This window comes from Mirounga angustirostris, unplaced genomic scaffold (assembly GCF_029215605.1).
Source record: "Mirounga angustirostris isolate CCGP_5_RB_7025 unplaced genomic scaffold, mMirAng1.0.hap1 SCAF_5, whole genome shotgun sequence".
Taxonomy (NCBI): Eukaryota; Metazoa; Chordata; class Mammalia; order Carnivora; family Phocidae; genus Mirounga; species Mirounga angustirostris.
This window is the reverse complement of record NW_026991713.1, coordinates 128,474,398-128,501,824: the sequence shown is the minus strand read 5'-3', so window position 1 is coordinate 128,501,824 and position 27,427 is coordinate 128,474,398. Positions and strand designations below refer to the sequence as shown.

Here is a 27,427-nt window from a genome sequence, read left to right as displayed (position 1 = left end):
AATAGATAGAAGGTGTCTCTGGGCAGGGCAAAAATGTTTAAGAATTTGAACAGAGTGATGGTTGCATATATTTAGAACACTGAACGGTATACCTCAAATGCGTGAATTGTATAGTATGTGAATTACATTTCAATAAAGCTTTTTTTTTTTTTAAGAAAAGGTCTATAAAGAACCTTAATCTAGTTTAGTGTTTCCTGAACCAAAATATACAGACGAGGTAAGACATCCAAATTCTCTACCAGACACAAGTTATATACATATAGGGATCCCTTGCCTTTTAAAAGTTCATGTTATACCACTTGGCTTTTGCTTAAGACCTACAGTTGCACTTGTTTTTGCCTCCCAGAAGAAATCCAGACAGGATTTTTCACTTGTATAAAAAAGGTGAAAAGCAAATCTCGTGTTCAGCGCTGGTTTTGCAGCAAGGCAGGTGCAGAAGTGGTGCACACCAGGAGCAGCCAGAGTGGCTCCATCCCCAAAAACTACACTCAACAGCTCAGCATCAGATCGCCAGAGCCTTCAACTGTATCTGTGAGCATCCATGCCTTACCTAGATTTATTTTTGGATTCTGTTACCAAGATGTGTCCCAAGGTATCAGAAAAGCCTAAGAGAGGTTTTTTCTTTGGGGGAAAGGGGGTCTGGGCACATTTAAAGACTTTTCCATAGGAATTTATGGTAATTACTTACTGCTTTACACTATTTCAGCTTTAAAAAGATTTCATAGGAATACTCTATACTTTTGGATGGTGGGGAAACCTGTATACTGTTGACCCCTGAACACAAGTTTGAACTGTGCAGGTCCACTTAAATGTGGATTTCCCCCCCCCCAATAAATACAGTACAATACTGTAAATGTTATTTTTCTCTTTCTTATGATTTTAATAACATTTTCTTTTCTCTACCTTACTTTATTGTAAGAAAACAGTATATAACACATGTAACACACAAAATATGTGTTTATAAACTATTTACGTTATCAGTAAGCCTTCTGGTCAACAGTAGGCTTTTAGTTAAGTTCTGCCGGGAGTCAAAAGTTACACATGAGTTTTTGTGCAGAAGGCTGGTGTCCCTAGCCCCCATGTTGTTCAAGGGCCCACTGTATATATAAAACCTTGGACCCTCACAGTCATAGGCACTCAAACAACAAATAATTCATTCTGATTTGGGTCACATTATTTGGTCAGCTCAGGCAGGATGGGCTGGATGAAGGAGGGAATCCTGGCCATAGTAAAGAATCCTGGCTATACAGATGCTCAAAAGGATTCATGTCCTTTGGGGAGGGTGGGGGAGAGAAAATGCCACACAAAAAGAAAGATGCACCTTACCAAAGGGGTCCCACATAGTCTACATGGGCAGACACTGAGGGTAGATAAGAGCAAGAGCAAGAAGGTGTTAAGAATCTCCTTGACCCTCTCTCCCAAAGTGCCCCAGCTTGTCCCTAAGTCCAGAGGGCTCAAATAACTGCCTACCCAGAAGAATATTCTAACATACTCACTCTAGAACCAACCTGCTTTGTTCCCTCTTCCTCCCACTCCCCTTGAAGGCGATCATTCATCTCTCTTATTCAAGATGGAATGAATAAAATGAATAAAAGATGGAGAAGTGTTTGTGAGTCCATGAGAGAAGAAAGGGAAGAAAGGGAATGAAAAAGAGAATGAGAGGAGACTTAATGGCACTTGACTATTATCTTTTTACTCAGGCCTCCCTAGGAACCAAGCTATAATCCTTAGGACAAGCCAAATATTGCAGGTAAGGTAGAAGGATGCCCCGGGGGTTAAGAACAACAACAACAAAAGCGCTTCAAAATTAAAGGCCTTTCCAATCAATAAAAATATACAGTCAACCAGGAAACATCAACCTAGTTCGAGACTCTAATACACAGTCCTTGCCTTTCCAAGTCACTCAGGAACATAAAAAAGAAAGTTTTAGCTGAACACTGAAATCATTAGAAGAGACTAGAGAGTACTATTTATACTAGAAAAGCAGACAAATGAGACATCTGTTCTTATATAAATTAGATATTTTTCTATAACTCAGCTCATATGAAATGCGTATAAAATACAGAAATGCAGTAAAGAGTTAACAGTCAATGCTACTTGTAAATTCCATTGCTGAAAAGACTGCCCTCTATCAGCCAAACCATACTTAATATCTTTTATTGTTTTCAGTAAGATAACTTACTAGAGAAATAAAATTTTTTTAAAGATTCTATTTATTTATTTGACAGATACAGAGAGCACAAGCAGGGGGAGTGGCAGGCAGAGGGAGAGGAAGCAGCAGGCTTCCCACTGAGCAGGGAGCCCGACGTGAGGCTCAATCCCAAGACCCCAGGATCATGACCCGAGCGGAAGGCAGACGCTTAACAACTGAGCCACCCAGGCGCCCTGAGAAATAAAAATTTAATGACCCCAAACAAATCCCTACGAGTGTGTCTGAAGCAAAGGCTAGCCGAGTGCTCCACGTGCTTCTCTACGTTTTCCCAATGTCCTTGTTGTCTTCTTAGGCTTTGGGCTGAGTGAAAATGATGTGTCACTTTTTGTCCAAGGTACCTAGGAACGAGCTGAGGTCACACACTGTCCTCTCATGCCAGGATCTATGGCAATGATATAAGATGAAGTTTGTAAACTTCATTTTTCAGAGTAAACTCGAATGTTGCATAAGGTTTGAATGGAGCTACCAAATCAATCCAAATTCGATGCAAGGTAAATTATAGCAGAAGCCACAAGTGAAAAGTGAACAGAGCGCTAATCCAAACAGGGCAGATTTTCAAAATCTATTTATTAATATTATTAACCACAATTTATTTAAAAAATAGAGAGCTGTGCCTGGGTGGCTCAGATCACTCTTGGTCTCAGGGTCATGAGTTCAAGCCCCACATTGGGCATTTAAAAAAATAAAAATAAATAGAGAAAGAAAGAAGAGGAAGAAAAGGAAAAATTCCTTAAAACATACCAAAATTTACCAGAAACATATTGCCACGAAATATATGAAAATTCTGGCCAAACATTTTGCCATGATTTAAAAAATACTAAATGAACCCTAAAAGAAATGAGGAAGGGAGCACAGGAGAGAACACACTTTGAGAACGCTGAATAAGAGGCAGAGGATAAAAAAAGACACTGAAAAAAGTGATTAGTGAGAAGATGTAGCTGGAAATAAAGCAAAGGAGATTCAATATGTGCATAACTGAAGTACCTTAAAAAGAAAACCAAAACAAGAGAACAGAACAATTATCTAAATATACTTAAATATGAAAATCAAGAAAACTTCCCTAAAGTATTCAATTTGAACACTGAAAGGGGCATGGGGAATGACCCATGGAGAATGATCAACAACACCAAGGCATCTCCATCCTAGTAAAGCCACTGGATTTACTAGGAGAGTTACTTGGGTAGCCATATGAATGACCATGTCAATTAACAGAAGAGAAAAAGAAAAAAGGTACGCTAGCCTCCAGCTTCTTCTCCACAGTAATACCAAATGCCAGATGACGCTGGGGTAACACCTATAAGGTATTTAAGGGAAAAGGTATGAGCCATGAATCCTACAACTAGCTAAGCTGTCCTTCAAGAAACAAATCCACAGACACATCACTCTGAATGTACAAGAGCTCAAGGGATATTTTTTCCCAAGAACTCTTCTTGAGAAAATTATTAGAAGATGAACTTCAGGGGCGCCTGGGTGGCTCAGTTGGTTAAGCGACTGCCTTCGGCTCAGGTCATGATCCTGGAGTCCCAGGATCGAGTCCCGCATCGGGCTCCTTGCTCAGCAGGGAGTCTGCTTCTCCCTCTGACCCTCCCCCCTCTCATGCTCTCTCTCTATCTCATTCTCTCTCAAATAAATAAATAAAATCTTTAAAAAAAAAAAAAAAAGAAGATGAACTTCAGCAAACCAACAGATAACTGAGGAAACGAGAGAAACAGGGCTGCGGAGAGCATGGAGTATTTAGACTGCAGAACATAAAACAAACAAGGGGGTTAGAGTGACAAATTAGGATGCGCTACCAGCATGGAGACAAAACATAAGGAGGGTGGATGGAAAAGAAGAGGGGAAGTCAGGTAAGTTTGCTGCTTGCCTGCCTGTAGCACTGCAAGTAAAGTAACACTGGAAGCTGACAAACCAAGTAACACAAGTCTAAGCACACTTAATACTGAAAAAGGAAAATGTTAAGGAAGATAACATTACAGACCAACACCAGGTGGGTAAGGAGAGGGAGAAGAAAGGAAGAGAACACAAGCTAACTTCATCATCACTTGTGGTAGGAACAACAAAGATTGTCTAAATAAAGGACCATAAAGTAAACCTACAATTATGAAGGTAACTACTAAAATAAAAATACAAACCTTCCTCAAATCAGAAAACACGTATACCCACATATGTACGGCAAATAAAACAATACAGATTACATAATGAAAGACTTTTTAGGGGCACCTGAGTGGCTCAGTGGGTTAAGCGCCTGCCTTTGGCTCAGGTCATGATCTCAGGGTCCTGGAAGCAAGTCCCACATCGGGCTCCCTGCTCAGCAGGGAAACTGCTTCTCCCACTCCCCCTGCTTGTGCTCTCACTCTCTCTCTCTGTGTCAAATAAATAAAACCTTAAACTGTTAAAAAAAAAATTTTTTTTTAAATTAAACCAAAAAGACAAATAATATAACAGAACTTGGACCAATCACATCTGTCTTATCAAAAGTGTAAATAGGGCACCTGGGTAGCTCAGTCAGTTAAGCGTCTGCCTTTGGCTCAGGTCATGATCCCAGGGTCCTGGGATCGAGTCCCACATTGGGCTCCCTGCTCAGTGGGGAGTCTGTTTCTCCCTCACCCTCTGTCCCTTCCCCCTACCCCACCCCTGCTCATGCTCTCTCTCAAATTTAAAAAAAAAAATGTAAATAGCCTAACTTAATGATAAGAAACATATTTTCAGAACAGATGTCAAAGTAAAATTCAATTCCAGAATATACGAGAGACTCAACTAAAGTGATTCTGAAAGACTGAATATAGAAGGTCAAAAGCATACTAGAAAAAGAAATTAGAAACTGTAATCTTAATACCAGATAAAGTAGTATCAGGCCAAAAAAGCATTAAGACAAAGAATGACACTTTATAGTGATAATAGGTTCAATCCACAGTGAGGTGTAAGTTTTATCTTCATACCAAATAACACAACAATAACATTCGAAAAGCTGAAATCATAGTAGTTATTAGGAAAATAACACACATCAACAGTAGTCTTTAATTCACCTCTCTTAGTCCAGAACCCCTGGGTAGAGGAAAAAAAGTAAAAAAAAATGGACTAACTTAATAAAAATTATTTAATACTGTAAACTTCCCTGATCAATACATTTAACTCTTACCATAAAAACAAAGAATGCAACCTTTTTAAAAAAATGCTTGTGTGTGGGGTGCCTGGGTGGCTTAGTCAGTTAAGTGTCCGACTCTTGGTTTTGGCTCAGGTCATGATCTCATGGATCACGGGATGGAGCCCCGCATCGGGCTCCCTGCTCAGCAAAGAGTCTGCTTGAAGATTCTCCCCCTCTGCCCTGCCCCGCCCTCACATGCTCTCTCTCTACAATAAATAAGTCTTTAAAAAAAATGCTTGTGGAATGTTCACAAAAACTGACTATGTAATAGGCCATAAGGAAAATTTCAAAAAATTCTAAAAAGAATAGACTGTATTTTCTATTCATAGTGCAGTAAAAATACAAATTATTAACCAAGTCAGACAACAAAACAAAACAAAAAAGTCTCACTACCTGGAAGTTTCAAACCTCTCTCAGATACCTCCCTAGGGAACAAAATAGAAATATAAACTAAAATTGGAGATTTTCTAAAAAACATAAAAATAGAAATCACTACATGTAGGAATTACAAGATATAGCTAAGACCATTCTCAGAAGACAAATATGTTAAATGCCAAAGAAGTAACAAAATGAATGAAAGAAAGTTTATAGCAGCAATGTCTACAATAGCCAAACTGTGGAAAGAGCCAAGATGTCCATCGACAGATGAATGGATAAAGAAGATGTGGTATATATATACAATGGAATATTATGCAGCCATCAAAAGGAATGAGATCTTGCCATTTCCAACAACGTGGATGGAACTGGAGGGTGTTATGCTGAGCGAAATAAGTCAATCAGAGAAAGACATGTATCATATGACCTCACTGATATCAGGAATTCTTAATCTCAGGAAACAAACTGAGGGTTGCTGGAGTGGTGGGGGGTGGGAGGGATGGGGTGGCTGGGTGATAGACATTGGGGAGTTGTATGTGCTATGGTGAGCGCTGTGAATTGTGCAAGACTGCTGAATCACAGATCTGTACCTTTGAAACAAATAGCACAATATATGTTAAAACAAAAAAAAAAGAAGAAGAAGAAGAAGATAGCAGGAGGAGAAGAATGAAGCAGGGGGGAAATCAGAAGGGGAGACGAACCATGAGTGATGATGGACTCTGAAAAACAAACTGAGGGTTCTAGAGGGGAGGGGAGTGGGAGGATGGGTCAGCCTGGTGATGGGTATTAAAGAGGGCACGTTCTGCATGGAGCACTGGGTGTTATACATAAACAATGAATCATGGAACACTACATCCAAAACTAATGATGTAATGTATGGTGATTAACATAACAATAAAAAAATTTTTTAAAATGAATGAAAGAAACCAAGATAGAAGAAATTGGTAAAAATCAAAAGACAAAAATGATGAGTAAAAAAATTATAAAGCAGTAAAATAAATTATATTTGGAAGCTGGTTTTTTGGTAAAGGAAAAACAAAAACGGATAAACTACAGGCTGACATGCTCAAGAGGAGAAAAAAAGAAAAGGGAAGTACAAACACAGCGTTGTCTGCAATGGCAAAGACTAGAATGTCCAAAATGGTTAAATATAGTACATCCATAAATAGAAACACTGCAGCTTTAAAAGAACAAGGGAAATCTTTATATATTGATATGAAAGCTCTCCAAGATATACTATTAATGAAAACAGTAACGTTCAGAATGACAGGTACAGTAAGTTGCCCTTGTATAAAAAACAGTAAATATAAGCATTTATAAATACATTTTCTTGTACATCAAAAAGAAACTTAGAAAGATATACAAGAATCAAGACAGTGGTTTCCAAATGGAAAAAGTGGAAATTGGGTATAAGGAAAAAAGGATGGAAAGGATACTTTTCAGCACACAATGTTTGATACTTCTGGGTTTTGAGCCTTATAAATGTTTTAGATTTGCATATGACCAACATTAATTCATCAAATATTTTCAAGCACTTAACAGAACTATACTTGCTGTGGAAAATGTAAAAAATGAAAAGATCCAGAACTCTCTTTTTTATTTTTTAAGTAATCTCTACACCTAACGTGGGGCTCGAACTTACAATCCAAGATCAAGAGTCACATGCTCTATTCACTGAGCCAGCCAGGTGCTCCAAGAACTCCCTTTTAAAGAGCCTATAGGGGCGCCTGGGTGGCTCAGTTGGTTAAGCGACTGCCTTCGGCTCAGGTCATGATCCTGGAGTCCCGGGATCGAGTCCCACATCGGGCTCCCTGCTCAGCAGGGAGTCTGCTTCTCCCTCTGACCCTCATGATCTCTCTATCTCATTCTCTCTCTCAAATAAATAAATAAAATCTTAAAAAAAAAAAAAAGAGATTATGGGCCTCTACCAATGAATGGACCTAATGAAAACTTTGCTTAAGAAACCTTTAGTGAAATCCCTCAGAACCCTTACTTTCTGGGGAAAGTATCTATGTCAGCTATGTGGTATGTAATCATTGTAACAGTTAACAAAATTATTTAGTTATTCATTGTTGAATAAAGAGAAAGGCATCTCCTCCAGGTTCCTAAGGTCAATAGTCTGAGTGGTCCTCCATATTTCAGGACCATTAATTTAGTGTAATTTACAACATTATTATTCTCTAAAAGCATTATGCAACTAAACATGCTTCTTGAATTACCAGCAATATAATCACTAATGTAACTTTCAATTCTAAACTAACGTAATCACAAAAACATGGAACTTTTCATTTAAATACAACTGTAAAAATTAGATACACTCAATTAGTCTGATCTTTATACAAAATAAAAACTCTCCAAAAAACTTACAGACCTTTTGTTATTTTTTTCTCCTCAGGGGCAAAAGTATAAACCAACTACTTCTAGAAATGATTAAGTTATTACTATTCTTAAGTTACTATTATTCTCAAACATTTTCTCTTCAAATAATTAGGTAAGCATCAGAAGAAATATTTCCACTAGAGCTAATGAACAAAAGAAAAGAAATCGAGAAACAAGTTCTAGAAAATATGCTATAAATAATAATGTCTGTTGACAAGAGATATTTTTAAAGAGATAATTGAACAAGAACATTTATCTTACAATCATCACTACAGAGTAAAAACACTAACAAATTACTTTGTTTTTTAGTACCTACCTTTGTCTGGGAACTATAAAGAGTGCCCGTACCAACTTCTTCCTATTCGCTTTTGTATTCATGTTCATGCAAAAATCCATTGCTGCCTAAAGGAGAAAAAGCAAACTTTTTTCCTTAAAAAATATATATATATAAATTTAGCTAATGAAAGCAGAAACCATGCATGCTACAAAGGACTTCTACTTGTTCCTAAACACTTCAAAATGGTTTTAGAACACTAGTATTGTAAGCATATGCCGAACTAAAAGATCATGAAAGCTTAAAGTCTTCTCTCCTTTTAGATCTCAAAATACATGTCTCATAAACTTCTTAATTACAACCTAGAGTTAGAAACAGAAAGCCAAGTGGGTGGACTGAAGACCTGCCATGAATTGTTTGGCAAATAACTATATGAAATGGCAATTAATGCCTCTGAGCTCAATGAAGTCAGGTAAACCAACATTAATATTGGATAAATATTCTGACAGAATTAGAAAGTAGCAAGAATAGTTCTTGCCAGGAACCAAGAAAATTATTAATGCTAATAAGGATAATCAAAAAAGAACAAAGATAAACTAGAAATGAGAGAAAGGTATATATTATTCTCAGAAACATGTAAAAATAAGTGCCTCAGCATTGACTAAAAAGGTTTAGTTTAGTGTCAACAATCAGATTTGACAACTTAAAGAAACCACATCACAAGACTCCAATAAATACCCACAACTGTTATCTAGTGTAGCAACCTACCATTCTATACTGTAGTAAAAAAGAAGTGTTCAATATTTCATCACTATGTCTGACATATAAGCGTGAAAGAAAAGCTGAGAGGTATGTGTTCTGGGAAGCCACTGGAAAGCAAAAATATGAGTAACTGGTATTTTTAAAACATAGGCATGTATACTTTAAAATGTTAAAGATTTTCAGTATATTTGGTTTAAGAAAAATAAGTTATACTTTAAAAAGGAATAAACTACCTTTATATATACTTTTGAGGATTTCAAATATTATCCTTCCATAGGTTCACATGTAATGTAATGATTATTTTATCATTAATCCTAATCCTTAATCTGATAATCTCTTGATTATCAGATGCACATAAAAGATCCAGAGTTTCCAGATCTATTAAGGATTTCTACTCTTGCTATAGACAGAATGTACTGAAATACCTCCCATTTGGTTAAATCTTTTGAGGAAATGGCACAGCTAACACTGATTAGATTCAAACCTGGGACACTAACTCACATTGCAGTATTCACCAAGATCAAAATTTTACATCAACATTAATCAAGAGAGTAAAATCAATTTAAAATTTTCTTCTGCTTGTAAAGAGAGTATAATAAATGTTATTAAAGCTTACATTTTATAACGGTAAAGTTTATCATAGCTAATTAAAATAACAAAGAGAAAGGAGAAAATACAATAAATTTCCTATAATCAATTCACCCATAGGCAACATTGAAAAATTCTGGACCTAATAAATAGAAATCCCAAAGTCATGTACTCAGAAAATAAAATAGGTTAATACTAGAAAAGTTCACACACACAAACTCTCAAACCAACATTTCTGAAAATATTAAAAAACATTTTAAATGGCCAATAATGGCTTATGTCTCACTGTAAATTAGAAAACACAAAAAATAAAATGTATTTCAGTAACTACTTTAGAACACTATCCTTTGAAATACATAAGTACTTTGCATATTCTACCTAAATAAATTTTATGAAGACAGAGAAGGCAATAATCACTTCACAATAATCAAAGGCCACTTAGGTTAAGGAAAAAAAACCCTACAATGTTCAAAACTCTCCACAGATCAGGAGTCCGTAAAGCATGTCAATGCCTAACACACAGTAGGGGTTCAGTAAGTATATAGAATAAATAAATAAAAGACAAGATGAGTAGAAAACTGTAAAAATTACTAATTTCAGAAAATTAAAAGGAAAAAAAGCTTCATATGTATATTAATTCTTAGATTTAACCAGTCCTGTCCTTTGGGAGAAATGGAAGCAAAAGGAGTCTCCCTGGTGGTATCTATTTGCTTGAGGAACAATTGCTGATTGACAACTCAGTAAGCAGTATTATGAAAACTTGTTTCAAAACAATTTAGGTCAATGAAAGACAGTTCAACAATCATTTCTTATTTTATTAAGTAAAAATAAATTCTTCTGATCAAATGTATGCAGAAATAAACATTAAAAAAATAATAAATAAACACTACCATGAATGACATTACTCACAGAAGTTACCTAAATGAAATTTTCACTCTGGTTTCTATATTGTTACATAATTATTGAATTCAAAGAATTCTTAGATTTTTCTGTTTCCCAATTACTTTTCCCTCTCAAGCCATTTGGACCTTTGTGAATGTATATGGAAGAAATACCTTTCATGAGGACGCTGACTCCCCAGAGGAACCCACTGGAGTCCAACAGGGAAGAGTGGCCCATGTGACCCTCAGAGGGCTAACTCAGAATTTACTATACAGTCATTACTGGCAAGAGCTCTTAATACTGAGCGGGGCGCTACAGGATACCTTCCAATGCAGACTCAGAAAAATAACGCTACTATATACAAAATGGCCAAGTTCCTTCTCACCTTCAATTTTCATGATAGTACTCAAAATGGGGTACAGGGATGGAGCATAAGTGTCAAGGTATCTCTCTGTCATCCTCTGTTTATGTCTCATGAATGAATATATGAAAATTTGGCAGGGGAAAGATTCAATCATATTTCAAACTTGCTAAGTTTTTGAAAACTGTACATTGACCTAATCACTCCAAAAAGTAAGCCAATTTGGAAACAGTTTCGAGCTTACTTGATTACATGAATAGTTACTGAAATACATCTACATTATTTGAAGGAGAACTAAACGAGCTCAAAGTTGAAAAATAACCTAACCACTGTAGTTCTCTATAGGAGACTGTCAAAGCATTATGGGGAAAAATAGGATTATATTACACTCTCACAAAAAAATGGCTTAAAGTAACAGTTTCCAAACTTTGGGTCTCAAGTGCCCTTTACTTCATACTCTCAAAAATTAAGGACCTGAAAGAACTTTGTTTACATGGGTTACATTTATCATCATTTACTGTACTAGAAAAATATTATTTCACTTAAAAATACCAATAAATCTATTAGTTGTTATTTGTTTTTGGAAATAACTACATACTTTAAGAAAAAAAATTTAGTGCCAGCAGTGGTACTTTTTTAGAAAATAGCTAGATTTTCATATCTACTTAAGCATTCAATCTGTCATGATGTGTTTTGTTTTTTGGATGAAGTAAATGAAGAAAATCCAACTTCACATATATACATAGCTAGAAAAGGGAGATGTACTCTAATATACTTTCCACTAATGGTAGATATTCTTTGATACTACCCCAAAACTTGACAAGTGGTAGTTTCCTAATGGTTAGCTGCAACGTGGAACCAAAATCAATTTTTCATGCTATATTAAAATCCACTGGTCTAACTTGCATTTTTGAGCGAATCTTTAACACCCAAGCAAGATTCTGTGAACACTGTCTCGTAGTCACTTAGATCAATGGTTCACTGAGCAATGCAGATCTTCCACACACATAATTTTATGTATTTAAAATTACATTATTTAATATCATTGCAAATTTCATCAGAAAAGTCCTATCAATAAAATCTCTTCAGAAAAGAATTGGGAAAGTATCAAGCTTATGGTGGTAGATGTAAGTTTTCCAAAATTCTAACTTTTGTTGAAAACTCCAATTCGTTCATTGGTAATAAATACTTTATTGCTGTCCTTGAAGTGACAGGCTCACCTTGTTCATGTTGGAAAACTATCTGCTAAATACCCAAGTCTGAGTTAACACAGTTTGCTCATCACTTCTTTCAAGTAAAAATGGTATTCTATGAAAAAGCAACTAGTTCAGCTTGCAACTCAATCACACAAGTGGTTTTTCGTAAGACAACCTTGAGAAAGTGCAAGTGCCTTATATGCAATCCCCATTTTTTCAGATTAAAAGGATGTGTATTCAAAGATTAAAAGGAAATAAAATCACAAATTTTTATAGAGTCATCAAGGAGATTCTTAAATGAAAGTAGCGCTCTCTTTTTAATTACAAATGCATGGCAGTGAAGAATACAAAGGCTACTAGTACAGTTTGCACCCACTCATGCTAAATTGCCACTTCCTTTTGCAAATGTCAAAAACAATGAAAAGGCGGGGCTTGGGGGGAACCCTAATATTGGTATGATAAGAGTTTTAACCTTACAGAACTCATGAAAATGCCTCAGAAGACCCCAGGAATTGACAAAGCATACTTAAAGAATTTCTGGTCTAAAACCATATTTTCCAAACAGTGGGGTCCCTATGTGAAGGGGAGAAGTGTCAAGCCAATTCCAGACACAGTTTCACACTCAAAGATAATATCTACAAATTGGCTCCAATTTTCTATGTTTATTTTGGATTCCCATAAAAGACTCCACTTGAAGAAATAGTTCATTCTATGGCTAAAACAGTCCAAAACCCACAAATATTCCTAATTAGAGCTATCCCACAAGGTCTATGTGCTTGCATAAAGTTAAACCATGACAATTATACCTTGTCTATCAGATCTCGGTTGACACAGTTGGGCAACTGCTGGAGGAAAGCATCTACTATGAGCTTGAGATGAGATCCAGTGCTGGCTTCTTCATCCTCTTGTTCTAATATAAAATTAATTTTTAAATAGGTTAAAAAAAATACAAAGAGACAATACCCAGAGACAAGAACAGAAATATTCTATTGTAAGTTATTTGGCAAAGAGATTATCTACAGCTTTTCTTATGGAAAAATGGAAGCCTTTTTTGAGCTATTACCCTAAAGTTTGGGTATATCTCAAATCAGAACCCAAAGACACTACAGTCTTTCAGATACTGAATATGAAAAGGCAAACTTTTGCCTTAGACACAAAAACTTAAACATAAATTGCATGTAGTTTTATAGTAAATTTGTTATTTTTATCTGCTGAGCATCCCTCCCCCATGTCTTCAAGTAGTAACAGCCCTCCCATCACTTGCTTGCCTTTGAAGGCAACCCATGGGATTCTGATAGAGAAGGGCACAGCCAAAGCACAGCACACCACCTTCCTCTTAGCCATAGGCAACCATGACACAGGATTAGCCAAATCCTTCCATGATACTTATGTACAAGCACTGAGACAGACTCTCTTTTCCTTTGATGTTAATAGCTGATAGGATCTGGGCTTAGGGCAGCCTTCAACCATGCCCACCCTCCCTTCATGACATGGAGAAAAGAAAACCGACAGTAGGAAAGAATGAAGACAACAGAGAAATAAGCAATACTGACAAAAGGTATCCTTTTAATAAAAAAATCCCAGCTAATAAATGGATAAAGAAGATGTGGTGAATATATAGATATACATAAAATGGAAATATTACTCAGCAATAAAAAGAATGAGATCTTGCCATTTGCAACAACAAAGAGTGTAAAGTTAAGTGAAGTAAGTCAGAGAAAAACAAATACCAAAGGACTTCACTCATATGTGGAATTTAAGAAACAAACAAATGAACAAAGAATAAAGAGACAAACATAAAAGACTCTTAAATACAGAGAACAAATTGGTGGTTGCCAGAGGGGAAGCAGGTGGGGCAGGCAGATGAAATAGATAAAGGAGATTAAGAGTAAACTTATCATGATGAGCACTGAGTAATGTACAGAATCACTGAATCATCATATTGTACAGCTGATGCTAATATAACATACTGTATGTTAATTCTACTTCAATAAAAAGTCCTAACTAATAAAGAAACCTAATAGGAAGTATTTAGGGAATAATTAACAATATAACATTTTTATTACTAAATACAAAACATTACTCAATTATAAAGACAAATAAAATTGTAACAAATAAACTTATCTACTAGTTGTCTTTTTCTCTCTCAACCATTTTAGAATAACTTTCAAATACTTTTATGTTAAGACTGTAAAGATTATACCATGAATTAAATTAATGACAAACTAGCAAGTAAAGAAGCAGAAGAAATATCTATTAAGATATTGAGAATTTAGATGATCATTAAAGCGTGTATTCACATTATGCGGGACATATCCTGTTTCTATTCTAAATCAAATTCCAAAAAAGTGATGGCCTGGAAACAGGAAAATAGAGAATTAAAAAGTAAAGCAAGAGCTCTGTGTATAAAAATTAATCAAAAATTAAATCATTAGCAAAATAACACTTACCTTGCTCATCCAGAAGTTTCTTTGTGAGATCCTCAGCTTCATCTCCACCCTCTAACTCCAAGGTATCATCATTAATTTCTAGGTTCTCCAACTCAAGTTCTAAATCCTCAGGATTTGATACCTCTTTATTATCCTTTGGTTCTTTCATCTCTATTTGAAAACAAAGAATCAGTATCTCTGAATTAAAAGTCATACTGAAATCCTGCCACAAAAATAGATAAGGATTCATAAAATCTGCATCATTTGTCTTAGAATCTACATATATACCTGGCAATAAACTTGAGTATACATTTAATATACTCAGATTTTATAAAAATAGTACACTCATTGAGAACAAAGACCATAACTTCTTCGATTCTATATGCCATCTATTAACCGAAGGAATGGAGGGATGGATGGATGGATGGAGACATACATGGCATGAGGATCTGTAGTAAAGAGAGGAAAATAAAGCTGATCAGATAAAGTGGACTCAGAATAAGGTGGGTCTCAAACTCCATGACGACAAGTTCAGACTTTCTCTTTTATACAGTATGAGTTATGCTGGGTCATGAGCAGGAGATAACATTTAAATGTGAACTGATGTGAAAATTGACTTACCAACAATACACAAGATAAATCAAAAAGACTAGATGTAAAAAGACCAATTAGGGAAACATCCTTATAATTTAGATGTGAGGGGTTACAGGAAATAAATAAAAAATGCAACAAAACAAATGGCCAGGAGTTGGTAATAAGGCTCAACAGAAAGGATAAAAAAAACAGAGGAACTAAACCTAATTTCAACACTATTGCCATAATGTTGATCATTGTTGCTGACAGGTAATTGCCAATTCACTGTATTAGCCTTACTTTTGTGTTTGAAAATTTTCGTAAATATAAAAACAAAAAAATCTGAGTTCAAGACTTTATGCTTAAAAGAGTGGTAGACTTAGGGTGTCAACTGAAATTATATTTTTCAGCCTCATCTCTTACAATCTCTAACCTCATAATTTCTGCATTGAAAGCAGAAATGTTTTACTGATACATGACGCCATCCCGTATTTGGAAGAATCAAAGCTCTCATATGGACTGGTTTTGCTGCCTCTATTGGAGACAATTTTCTCATTCATTCACCCTACCATTCAACTAAGACTTAAATTCTTACTACATGCTAACTACTGTTCTAAACAACAAGGATACAACTTTGTACCAGACAAAAACCCCTGCCCATATGGAGCATACACTCACTCCCCAGTATTCTCTGATGTCTGACTATCAAAAAACCAACATTTACTGATCGGCTACTGTGTATTCAAAACTATGCTAAGCTGCTGAACATTCACAAAAAGCTTAAAATGTGGCTCTTGCTCTCAAGAAGTGTACAATCTATCCAAAAAAATTAAATTAATATACACAAGGGAGTCAGAGGGGTATGGTGAGGAGAGGATTCCAAGCAGAAAACACAATGAGGGAAGGCCATGAAGCAAGAAGACTGGCCTGTTGCAGACACTGAAAAGGAGAAAAAAGTAAGGGTAACGTGGTATCAGATACTGGAGAGGAAGACCTAAGCCAACTATGCAGGGTCCAAGAGACAATGTTACAAGTTTACATTATATTCCAAATAAATGCAAAGCCATTAAAAGATAGGAGAGTAAAATTAATTTTTTAGAACGTATAGAATGCAGCAAGAGCAAATCCAGGGCAGCCAGGGAGGAAGTAATACACAGTGGCCCAGGTTAAGAGACGACAGACAGTACCTTAGATGAGAATAGTAGCAATAAGGACAAAACCAATCTGAGATATATGTAAAAGGTTGAATTAACTAGACTTGATTACTATAGTGACTGTTCCTTCCTCTTCTATCTGACCCTGAAAAACACTGACATTTAAAAGGCCAAATGAAAGTGGAAGATGAAGATAAGCAGAGAAGACAGGAAGGCTTATTAGTGTCACAGAAGCCATGGAATGGAAATGCTCCACAAGGGAAATAGTAAACTGTGTTGAATGGTTTGAGAGATCAAATGAGACAGAGACTGGAAACTGCCCATGAGATACAGCAACATGAAGGTGACTGGTAATATTGGCAAAAACAGTTTCAGGGTAGAGGTGAGGCTGGAGCCAGATTGGAGTAGACTAATAAGGAAGTAAGAAAGTGAACAATCAGCATCTTTCAAGAGGACTACATAAGAAAGAGATTAGGACAGTAGCTGACAAGGGATGGGAGGCCCAGGAGGTTTCAGAGTATTCACAATTTGTTTTGATCTGTTTTGTTTTTTAAAGATGAGAATATGTTTGAATACTGAGATTAAGGAGCCAGTAGAGAGAGGGAGGGAGAGAGAGAGTTCGATACCAAAGAAATGAAAAAGAGATAATGGATTGCAATAGGGTTCTGTAGAAAGAAGGAAACAAGAATCAGAGCAAGAAGATGGACTGGCCTTATATAGAAGGTGTAAAATTTCACCTTATCACCCAGGGAAGAAAAATTCTATAAGCCCTAAGACAGGTAGATTTATAAATCAGAAGGGGCACACTGTGGAGGGAGTTCTATCTAATGGCTTCCATCTTCTCTATGAAGTACTATATCGCACATCATCTTCTGCTAAAGAGGGAAGCAGAACAAAAACCAGAGAAAGAATGAAAATGTGTTATTGAGTCAACTGCTGTCAAGTTTCCATGCAGTGTTGAGAACCTGGTTGAGGTTGGTGACCATGAATTTATCAAGTTATCAAGCTATCTAACTGATCATCTCTAGGAGAGCTCAAGAGTTTGGATAAAGAAACCAATATGGCCGATGACTAAGTTCATCCAAGGCTGAACTTGACAGGCATGTATGAATGAAAGACAAAAGGAGAAAGAATGTGTAAGAAAAATATTAAAAATGTATACCAGCATGCAATCTAGAAAAGAAGGTAAGTGGGATGCCTGGGTGGCTCAGTTGGTTAAGCGACTGCCTTCGGCTCAGGTCATGATCCTGGAGTCCCGGGATCGAGTCCCGCATCGGGCTCCCTGCTCAGCAGGGAGTCTGCTTCTCCCTCTGACCCTCCCCCTTCTCATGCTCTATCTCATTCTCTCTCTCAAATAAATAAATAAAATCTTTAAAAAAATAAAAGAAAAAAAAAAAGAAGGTAAGTGAAGGCAGGTGGAGACTAATGGAAGGCCAAAAAAAATAAAAATAAATAAAAATTTAAAAATAAAAAAAAAATTGAGGGAGCCAAGTAAGGGACTAGAGGTCTCAAAAGAGGCAGAAGAGGGGCAGTGAGGGGACCTGAGAAAGTACGGTGAAAGGACAGAGATATTTAAGTTAGTAGTTTGAGGTGATTTCAGGGGTGGTGCAGTTTGGGAAGATTAATTTCCATCATACTGGTAAGAATGAAAGGCAAAGAGAGATGCCTTAAGTTCAAGCCAGTTACTAGGAGAAACTGTCCTATAATTTTTTTATCCATAGAATACCTCTACCAAATAAAATGGCATTTTCTTTCTTTTAATATGTTCAACTGCTTAGTCAGTCACCAAATTTAATCTATTCATTCCTGGGTACATTTCTGTATGTAAGACCATATCTCCCCCCTTCTCTTCTTTCTTATTACTGTTCCTATGATTGATCTCTTACATTACTAAAACAGAGAACTGCTGGTCCACACCATATTTCTAATTTATCTTATATGCCACTTACAGAGTAACCTTTAACAGAAAGTAACAAAACAGAGTAACAAAAAGCTGTGTATCAATCACATCTATGCATCTATGTTATTTAAACTTCAAATAAATGGTATTCACGGTCTGTAGCAAGACAGTCCAAACCAATTTCTCACTACCCTCCTAATTTATTACATCTTCTAAAAAGGCAAAATGAATTATTTGATCCTTACTTCCTTTCCAAACATACTAGATAATTTCCAGCTTCTATGTCTTTTTTTTATGCCATTTGCTCTACTTGAAAGGTTCACCCCAGTATCTCTTGTCAAAATCCAAGTCAAGCTTCAAAAAGTCTGTCACAAAGGTCCATTTCTTCCAGAGTTTTATCTGATCTCCAACCATGGTTACTGCCCCCCATGGTCTATTTTTTTTTTTTTTAAAGATTTGAGAGAGTGCGCGCACACATGTGCACGTTTGGGGGGTGGGGGCAAGGGAGAGGAACAGAGAGAATCCCAAGCTGACTCCCCTCTGAGCATGGAGCCCCACGTGCAGGGCTCTATCTTACAACCCCGAGATCATGACCTGACATCAAGAGTCAGAAGCTTAACCGACTGAGCCACCTAGGTGCTCCTGGCCCCACTGTCTTAACTGCCACACTTCTTTGTACTTTTCCTATGGCCCCACTCCTACTCTCCTTCATATTCTAATTCTTTGAGGCCCTGGCTGCTCCCCACTAATGTGACTATAAGTCCACAGACTTGCTCATATCTGTCTCGCCCATGTCTCTCAGTACATAATCTCATGAGAGGTTGAGACCCTAAACCCACTACCTCAAAGAAAACCAAGTATTAGAACCCTTCAAGTAAGTCAAATTTGAATGATGCTATGAAAAACCTAGACCGTGGCAGAAAGAAATATTGAGGTAACTAATGTTTTAGAAACTACTCCTCAGGGCTTCAATTGTATATATATGAGGAGATGCCTTCTGAAAAACTTTTAACTGACAAAACTGAGCAGTAGGTATCTAAAATGAGCATTTTATATACATTTTCCTTGTATTTCCTGAAATATTTCAAATATTTCAACACTACTCTCCATAAAATATAAAGTAAAATTTACCTTAAGGTAAGGACATCTTTGAGATTAACCAAGAAGTTTTTCTATCTTTATGGTACCACAAGGGTCCTTATAAGGTGTTCTCACCATAGGATGACCTCAACTATCATTTTCACAAAAATAGCCTAATTTTTGGAATACTACTCAGTCATCAAAAAAAAAAAAAGAAAATCTTGCCATTTGCAACGACATGGATGGAACTAGAGGGTGTTATGCTAAGCAAAATAAGTCAATCAGAGAAAGACATGTATCATATGATCTCACTGATATGTGGAATTTAAGAAACAAAACAGAGGATCATAGGGGAAGAGAGGAAAAAATAAAACAAGATGAAATCAGAGAGGGAGACAAACCATAAGAGACTCTTAAGCAGAGGAAACAAACAGAGGGTTGCTGGTGGGGGGATGGGGTAACTGGGTGATAGGCATTAAGAAGGGCACATAATGTAATGAGCACTGGGTATTACATAAGACTGATGATCACTGACCTCTACCTCTGAAACCAATAATACATTATATGTTAACTGAACTTAAATAAAAATAAAATTTTAAAAATAGCCTAATTTTCATGTTCAGTATACTTTAATTTAGATTCTGAAGAATGTTATAAAAAGATATTGTTTTATTATTCTTCTTTCAATTAGTATTCAGCACCACCTTATCCCCCATTTAATATATATGTTATATATGAAAAAAGAGAACAAAACTGATCCTTTAAAGAAAAACTTTAAGTTATAAGTCAATCAGAGAAAAACAAGTATCATATGATCTCACTGATATGAGGAATTTGAGAAACAAGACAGAGGATCATAGGGGAAGGGAGGGAAAAATGAAACAAGACGAAATCAGAGAGGGAGACAAACCATAAGAGATTCTTAATCTCGGGAAACAAACTGAGGGTTGCTGGGTGGGAGGGATGGGGTGGATGGACACTGGGGAGGGTATGTGCTATGGTGAGCGCTGTGAATTGTGTAAGACTAATGAATCACAGACCTGTACCCCTGAAACAAATAATACATTACATATTAAAAAAAAACCTTTCAGTTAAAAACTTCTGGTGTTTGGGTGATAATATGTTACTACATATGTTACCTGAAACACATGCACCACTGTGGTGGGGATGTTGACAGTGAGGGATGCTGTGCATGTGTGGAGGGACTGGGAATGTAAGAACTGTGTTCTTTCAGCTTAATTTTGCTGTGAACCTAAAACTTTAGCTCTAAAAAATGAAGGTATATTTAAAAAAAAAAAGTTTCTGTGTGTCAAAGTACATTATCAATAAAGTAAAAAGACAATCTTTAGAATGGGAAAAATATTTGCAAATCTGGTAAGGGTCTAATATCCAGAATATTTTAAATTCTTACAACAAAAAGATGACTTAATTAAAAAATAGACAAAGGACTTAAAAAGACATTTTCCCCAGCAAAGATATGCAAATGGCCAACAACCACATGAAAAGATATACATCACTAGTCATTAGGAAAATGTAATCAAAACCACAATACCACCTTTACACCCACTAGGACAGCTGTAGGAAAAAGAAAATCATATAATAACAAGTGTTGGTAAGCATATAGAGAAATGTAGGAATGTTAAAATAGTTCAGCCACTGTACACACAGTTTGGGAGTTCTAAAAGTTAAACATAGAAGTTTGTATCTCTTAATCCCCTTCACCTATTTCATCCATCCCTCTGCACCCCCTTCCCTCTGGCAACCGCCAGTTTGTTGGGTATATTAATAAATCTGCTTCTGGTTTTTTCTTTTCATTTGTTTGTTTTTCAGATTCCACATGTAAGTGAAGTCATACAGTACTTGTCTTTGTCAGACTTATTTTACTCAACATAATGTTCTCTAGGTCTATCCAACAACATCCAAGTTGTTGCAAATAACAAGATTTTATTCTTCTTTATTTTATTTATTTGAGAGACAGTGAGTGAGAGAACACAAGCGGGGGCAGGGGAGGCAGGGCAGGCAGGGGCAAAGGGAGAAGCAGACTCCCTGCTGAGCAGGAAGCCCGACGCGGGGCTCGATCCCAGGACCCCAACGCGGGGCTTGATCCCAGGACCCTGAGATCATGACCTGAGCAGAAGGCAAACGCTTAACTGACTGAGCCACCAAGCGCCCAAGATTTTATTCTTTCTTTCTTTTTTTTTTTTTTTTTTTAAGATTTTATTTATTTATTCATGAGAGACAGAGAGAGGCAGAGGGAGAAGCAGGCTCCCAAGGAGCAGAGAGCCAGATGCGGGACTCGATCCCAGGACCCTGGGATCATGACCTGAGCCGAAGACAGACGCTTAACCATCTGAGCCACCCAGGTGCCCGATTTTATTCTTTCTTATGACTAACATTTTATTTTATATTTATGCCATATCCTCTTTATCCATTCACATATATCAACAGGCACTTAGTTTGCTTCCACATTCTGGCTACTGTAAATAGTGCTGCAATAAACAGAGGGGTGTATATATCCTTTCAAATTACTGTTGTTTTCCTTGGGTAAATACCCAACAGTGGAATTAGTGGATTGTATAATATTTCTGTTTTTAATTTTTTGAGAAAATTCCATACTGTTTTCTATTTGTAGTACCAATTTACATTCCCACTAACAATAATGAAGATTCCCTTTTCTCCATATCCTCACCAACTGTGATTTCTTGTCTTTTTGATACTAGTGATTCAGACTGGTGGGAGGTGGTATCTCACTGTGGTTTTGATTTGCATTTCCTTGATGAGTAGTGGTGTTGAGCATCTTTTCATGGTCTATTGGCTATCTGTTCATGGTCTGTATGTCTTCTTCAGAAAAACATATATTCAGATCCTCTGCCCGTTTTTTAATCAAATTCTTTGTTTTTTTGGTGTTGAGTTGTAGGAGTTCTTTATATATTTTGTATATTAACCCCTTATCAGATATATCATTTGCAAGTATCTTCTCCCATTCAGTAGTTATTATAATAACTTTGTATGGTGACAGATGGTAACTATACTTACAGTGGTGAGCACTATATAACATATAGAACTGTCTAATCACAATGGTGTACACCTGAAACTAGTGTCAACCATACTTCAATTAAAAAATAAAACTTAAAAAAATTAAAAAATAAAACAATTACCACATAACCCTGCAATTCCTAGGTGTATACTCAACAAATTGGAAATAGAGACTCAGGTAAGTACATATTCATAGCAGTGCTATTTATAGTATTGACAGTAGCCAAAATGTGGAAACAGCTCAAAAGTCCACTGATGGATAAATGGAAAAATAATTTGTGATACACACACAAAATGAAGTATAATTCAACCATAAATAGGAATGGAGTACTGACAAATGCACAATGTGATGTACCTCCAAAACATGATGCTAAATAAAAGAAGTTAGACACAAAAGATCATACGTTGTGTGACTCCAATTATATGAAACACTAAAAATAGATAAATCCATAGACACAAAATGCAAATTGTATTTGCCAGGGGCTAGAGGAAGGGAGGAATGGAGAGAAACTGCTTAATGGGTACAGGACTGATGGAATGTTTCAGAAGTATGTGTTATAATATTTGTACATCAAAAGCAAAGAATATTACTTTCTAGTTTTAGTGTACGGTATATAAATTACTAATCTTAACATAACTCAAAAAGCAGTGTAACACAGAAATTTAGGGCCCAAGTCATTCATTAACGAGGCTGAAATTTCAGATCCACCACTTACTAGCTGTGTAAGTTACTTAACTCTGGATAGTTACTCAACCCCTTTGTGCCAGTTTCCTCATCTGAAAACAGGGACAACAACAGTAGCTGTGCCTCACAGGGCTTTGAGAATTAAAAATTTTTTACTTATAAAGTACTAAAATGATGTTTGGCATGAAGTGATTATTAAATAAAAATTACTATTATTTTTTTTACATGAGTTCCCTAATATATATATCAGAATACAAAAATACATTAAAAAAAAAATTATCTGCTATCTGTTCAAATCCCTGCCACCGTTCCCTCCCAGCTCCCCTCATCTCTACGGTTTGGCAGAATTCCCTTTACAGAACATGGTGTGACTGGCATTCAGGACCTCCCACTACGTTAATGATCTCAGAGCTTGTGATTTCTCTAAATCAACTCTCCCTCACAAAGAGCTAGGGATATCTACACTGCACTACAGAACTAACACTTTTCCTAGCAATCCAACTGGGAGCATTTCAGATCTTACCAAGATCTCACATGAATTCATTACATTATAAACAAACATTTTCAAATTATGGCAATGTTGAAAGTATGTCATTTATCACTCTTTCATGCTCCATTCCATTTAATCTAATGACTCAATGTTCATACTGCAAAACTAATAACTAAAAAAATACTTTTACAAATACTATTTTGAAACTAATTTTTATAGCACTTAATGTAAAAATTTATCCTCTAGAACTTACCTTTGGAATCATCTTTGTTGGAATCTTTATTCTGACAACTTTTCTCGTTATCTTTAAACAAGATGGCTGGAACAAAAGCTTTCAAATCAATGAGGTTCTCATAAAAATTCCGAGCATCTTCATCTTCCCATATACCACCTTCCAAGTCATATTCTCCAGGCTTACCAGGTGTAAAGATATCAATTCCAGGCCCATGCTCTACAATGAAACAAGTCAGAGGGAATTAAAACCATTTCAGGTGTAGTATGCAAAACCACATAACAAGATATTTTATACTTTCAATTTGACAAGTGATGAATCTTGAGTGTTTCAATTAATAGAAGCTTCTTTAATCAACAAACACTCTGGATTGTTTATGCAATCATCTTGAACATCAAATCAGGACAGACTAGAGGACAGCATATGAGAAAGATGTTTTTTCTCTTATATAAGAAATATATAAGCCTGGCCATTCCTAAAACATCCACATCTCCCATAAAGCATTTTTTTTGACTCCCAACCCTCTGTACCACTTATATCACAATTATCTTCACAAGTATACCAAAAAAAATTTAAGATTTTTTTTTTTTAAGCAATCTCTGCACCCAATATGGGGGGGTTCGAACTCACAACCCTGAGATCGAGAGTCACATGCTCTCTGGGGTGCCTGGGTGGCTCAGTCGGTTAAGGATCTGCCTTCGGCTCAGGTCATGATCCCAGGGTCCTGGAATCGAGGCCTAAGTTGGGCTCCCTCCTCGGCGGGGAGTCTGCTTCTCCCTCTGCCTCTGCCCCTCCCCCCACGTCCCCACCCCCACCTCATGTGTGCACACATGCACGCATTTTCTTTCCCTCTCTCTCTCTCAAAAAAAAGAGTCACATGGTCTGCCAACTGCACCAGTCAGGTGCCCCAGAAGTAAACCATAAACTTTTAATTAAGAAGCATCCCTCCTTTTGGTATAATCCGTGGTATAAGGCGGGTTGCTATAAATGGTCAAGTGATAAATAAATGGAAAAGAACGGAAGGAAAGACAAAGAAATATAAAGATATTTCAGTAGAAGGCAGAAAACCATGCACATATTTGCACATGTGCATGCACATACACACAGTCTACCCTTTACACACAACTATAAATTCTTAAACTCAGAAGAGTAAATAATATCCAACTTCATGATCATGAGGTCACTCATGAATTTATCTATTCTCACTGTGCTTCTCTCCTAACTAGAATTGTAAGTAGGAGAATGATCACGTAGATTAAAAATAACCATAAGAAAATGATTCATTTCGGGCGCCTGGGTGGCTCAGTTGGTTGAGCGACTGCCTTCGGCTCAGGTCATGATCCTGGAGTGCCTGGATCGAGTCCCGCATCGGGCTCCCTGCTCGGCGGGGAGTCTGCTTCTCCCTCTGACCCTCCCCCCTCTCATGTACTCGCTCTGTCTCATTCTCTCTCTCTCAAATAAATAAATAAAATCTTTAAAAAAAAAAAAAAAAGAAAGAAAATGATTCATTTCATAGGAAAAACAAAACCAAGAGCAAAAACAAAAGCAAAAACAACAGAACACTGGCTACCTAGCACACTCCTTATATGCCTTACAGCAAATATATTTAAACACAGGACACTAAACCCATATACTGTAAAAGCAAAGACTGAAAAAGTGTAACACTGTGTAATGAAAAATATAAACAAAAGCAAAGGACAAACTAGAAGACAATACTGGCACCATTCATACAAAGAAATTAGTATTCATAATATAAAGAGCCCTACAACCAAAGACCAAAATCCCAATAGAAAAATGGATAAAGCCTCTGAAGAAGTAAGTAAAAGATCATATAAAAAGAACCTTAACTGGGATCGAGCCCCGCATCAGGCCCCCCGCTCTGTGGAGAGCCTGCTTCTCCCTCTCCCACTCCCCCTGCTTGTGTTCCCTCTCTCACTGTGTCTCTCTCTGTCAAATAAATAAATAAAATCTTAAAAAAAAAAAAAAAAAGAACCTTAACCTCAATACTAATAAGGATAATGTTAAACAAAACTTAACATTTATCACTTCGACATGCTAAATTATGTTTAAAAGATGGATATCAGCAAATGTTGACAAGACCATAGGGAAGTAAGCAATTTCATATCTTATCTAGAATATAAATTAATACAGCATTAAGGAGATGTCATCTGTCAGTATCTATCAATATTTATTTTATTTTATTTTATTTTTAACATTTTATTTACTCATTTGACAGAGAAAGAGCACAAGCAGAGAGAGTGGCAGGCAGAAGGAGATGGAGAAGCAGGCTCCCCTCTGAGCAGAGAGCCCGACATGGGGCTTGATCCCAGACTCTGGGATCATGACCTGAGCTGAAGGCAGGCACTTAACTGTCTGAGCCACCCAGGCGTCCCAGTATCTATCAATATTTAAAATAAGTATAATCGGGCGCCTAGATGGCTCAGTTGGTTAAGCGACTGCCTTCGGCTCAGGTCATGATCCTGGAGTCCTGGGATCAAGTCCCGCATCGGGCTCCCTGCTCAGCGGGGAATCTGCTTCTCCCTCTGACCCTCCCCCCTCTCATGCTCTATCTCATTCTCTTTCTCAAATAAATAAATAAAATCTTTAAAAAAAATAAAATAAAATAAAATAAGTATAATCTTTGATCCTGCAAGATTCCTTCTAGGAAATGTATACCAAAGAAATAAAAGAACATGTGAAGTAAGATTTACAAGGATATTTGCCGTAGCACTGTTTGTAACAGAGCAAAACTGAACAGAATCTAAGCATCTACCAATAAAGGCTGACAAACTGCATTTATACACTCCATAATATTAATCAGATACTAAAAGAATGAAGCATATCTATCTGAACTCAGTAATTTCTCAAAAATGTTATTGAAAAAGTTAATACAAAATAACATTACATAAATTAACAATAAAGCTATGTATCAATATCTGATTATATATTTTACATATATATATTCTGTACTAAAAAATCTGGACAGATTCTTATCAAACTCTTAACCATGGATAGCTTGGAAAATGGAATGCATAAGATAGGAGACTTTCACTTTCTACTCTGTAATATGCATCAATATTTTACATATATGAAAAATGTATTTGCACAGTAATTATAAATTGTGAAAAAATCAACTTCTGAGAAGCAAAAAAAATGCTACAAAGTCAAAAAGCAGTAGATAATCATGGGAAACTATTTGCAATGCATATGACCAAGAATAATTTCTTTAATATGCAAAATGCTTTTATAATTCAATTAAAAACAGATAAATATTTGATTAAAAAGAAGAGGCAGGGGTGCCTGGGTGGCTCAGTCAGTTAAACATCTGCCTTCGGCTCAGGTCATGATCCCAGGCTCCTGGGATCGAGCCCCACATCAGGCTCTCTGCTCAAAGGGAAGTCTGCTTCTCCCTCTGCCTGCCGTTCCCCCTACTTGTGCACTCTCTCTCTCTCTGTGTCAAATAAATAAATAAATAAAAATCTTTAAAAAAAAAAAAAAAAAGAAGAGGCAGGGGTAAAGGATTCAAACCAGTATGTCACAGAGAAACATATATATGTATGTACGTGTATATATACATACATATATATATAAAACAGACAATAAACTTAAAGAAAAGATGCTCAACCTCAGAAGATAAAAATCAAGAACTACAATACAGTAAGAACGTTAAGAAA

General features: G+C 36.4%; 1 protein-coding gene across 3 annotated transcripts in view; it reads right to left on the bottom strand.

The window, feature by feature from the left end:
- UPF2 (UPF2 regulator of nonsense mediated mRNA decay) overlaps positions 1-27,427 on the bottom strand; it is a 111,554-nt gene that overhangs the window by 60,534 nt on the left and 23,593 nt on the right. For all 3 annotated transcript variants that reach the window (XM_045874431.2, XM_045874432.2, XM_054507367.2), the window contains exons 5-8: positions 23,775-23,972; positions 14,625-14,774; positions 12,981-13,084; positions 8,428-8,513 (exon numbers count right to left, since the gene is read on the bottom strand). In XM_045874431.2, the coding sequence (XP_045730387.1) occupies positions 8,428-8,513; positions 12,981-13,084; positions 14,625-14,774; positions 23,775-23,972 (538 nt within the window). The remainder of the gene's footprint in view (positions 1-8,427; positions 8,514-12,980; positions 13,085-14,624; positions 14,775-23,774; positions 23,973-27,427) is intronic.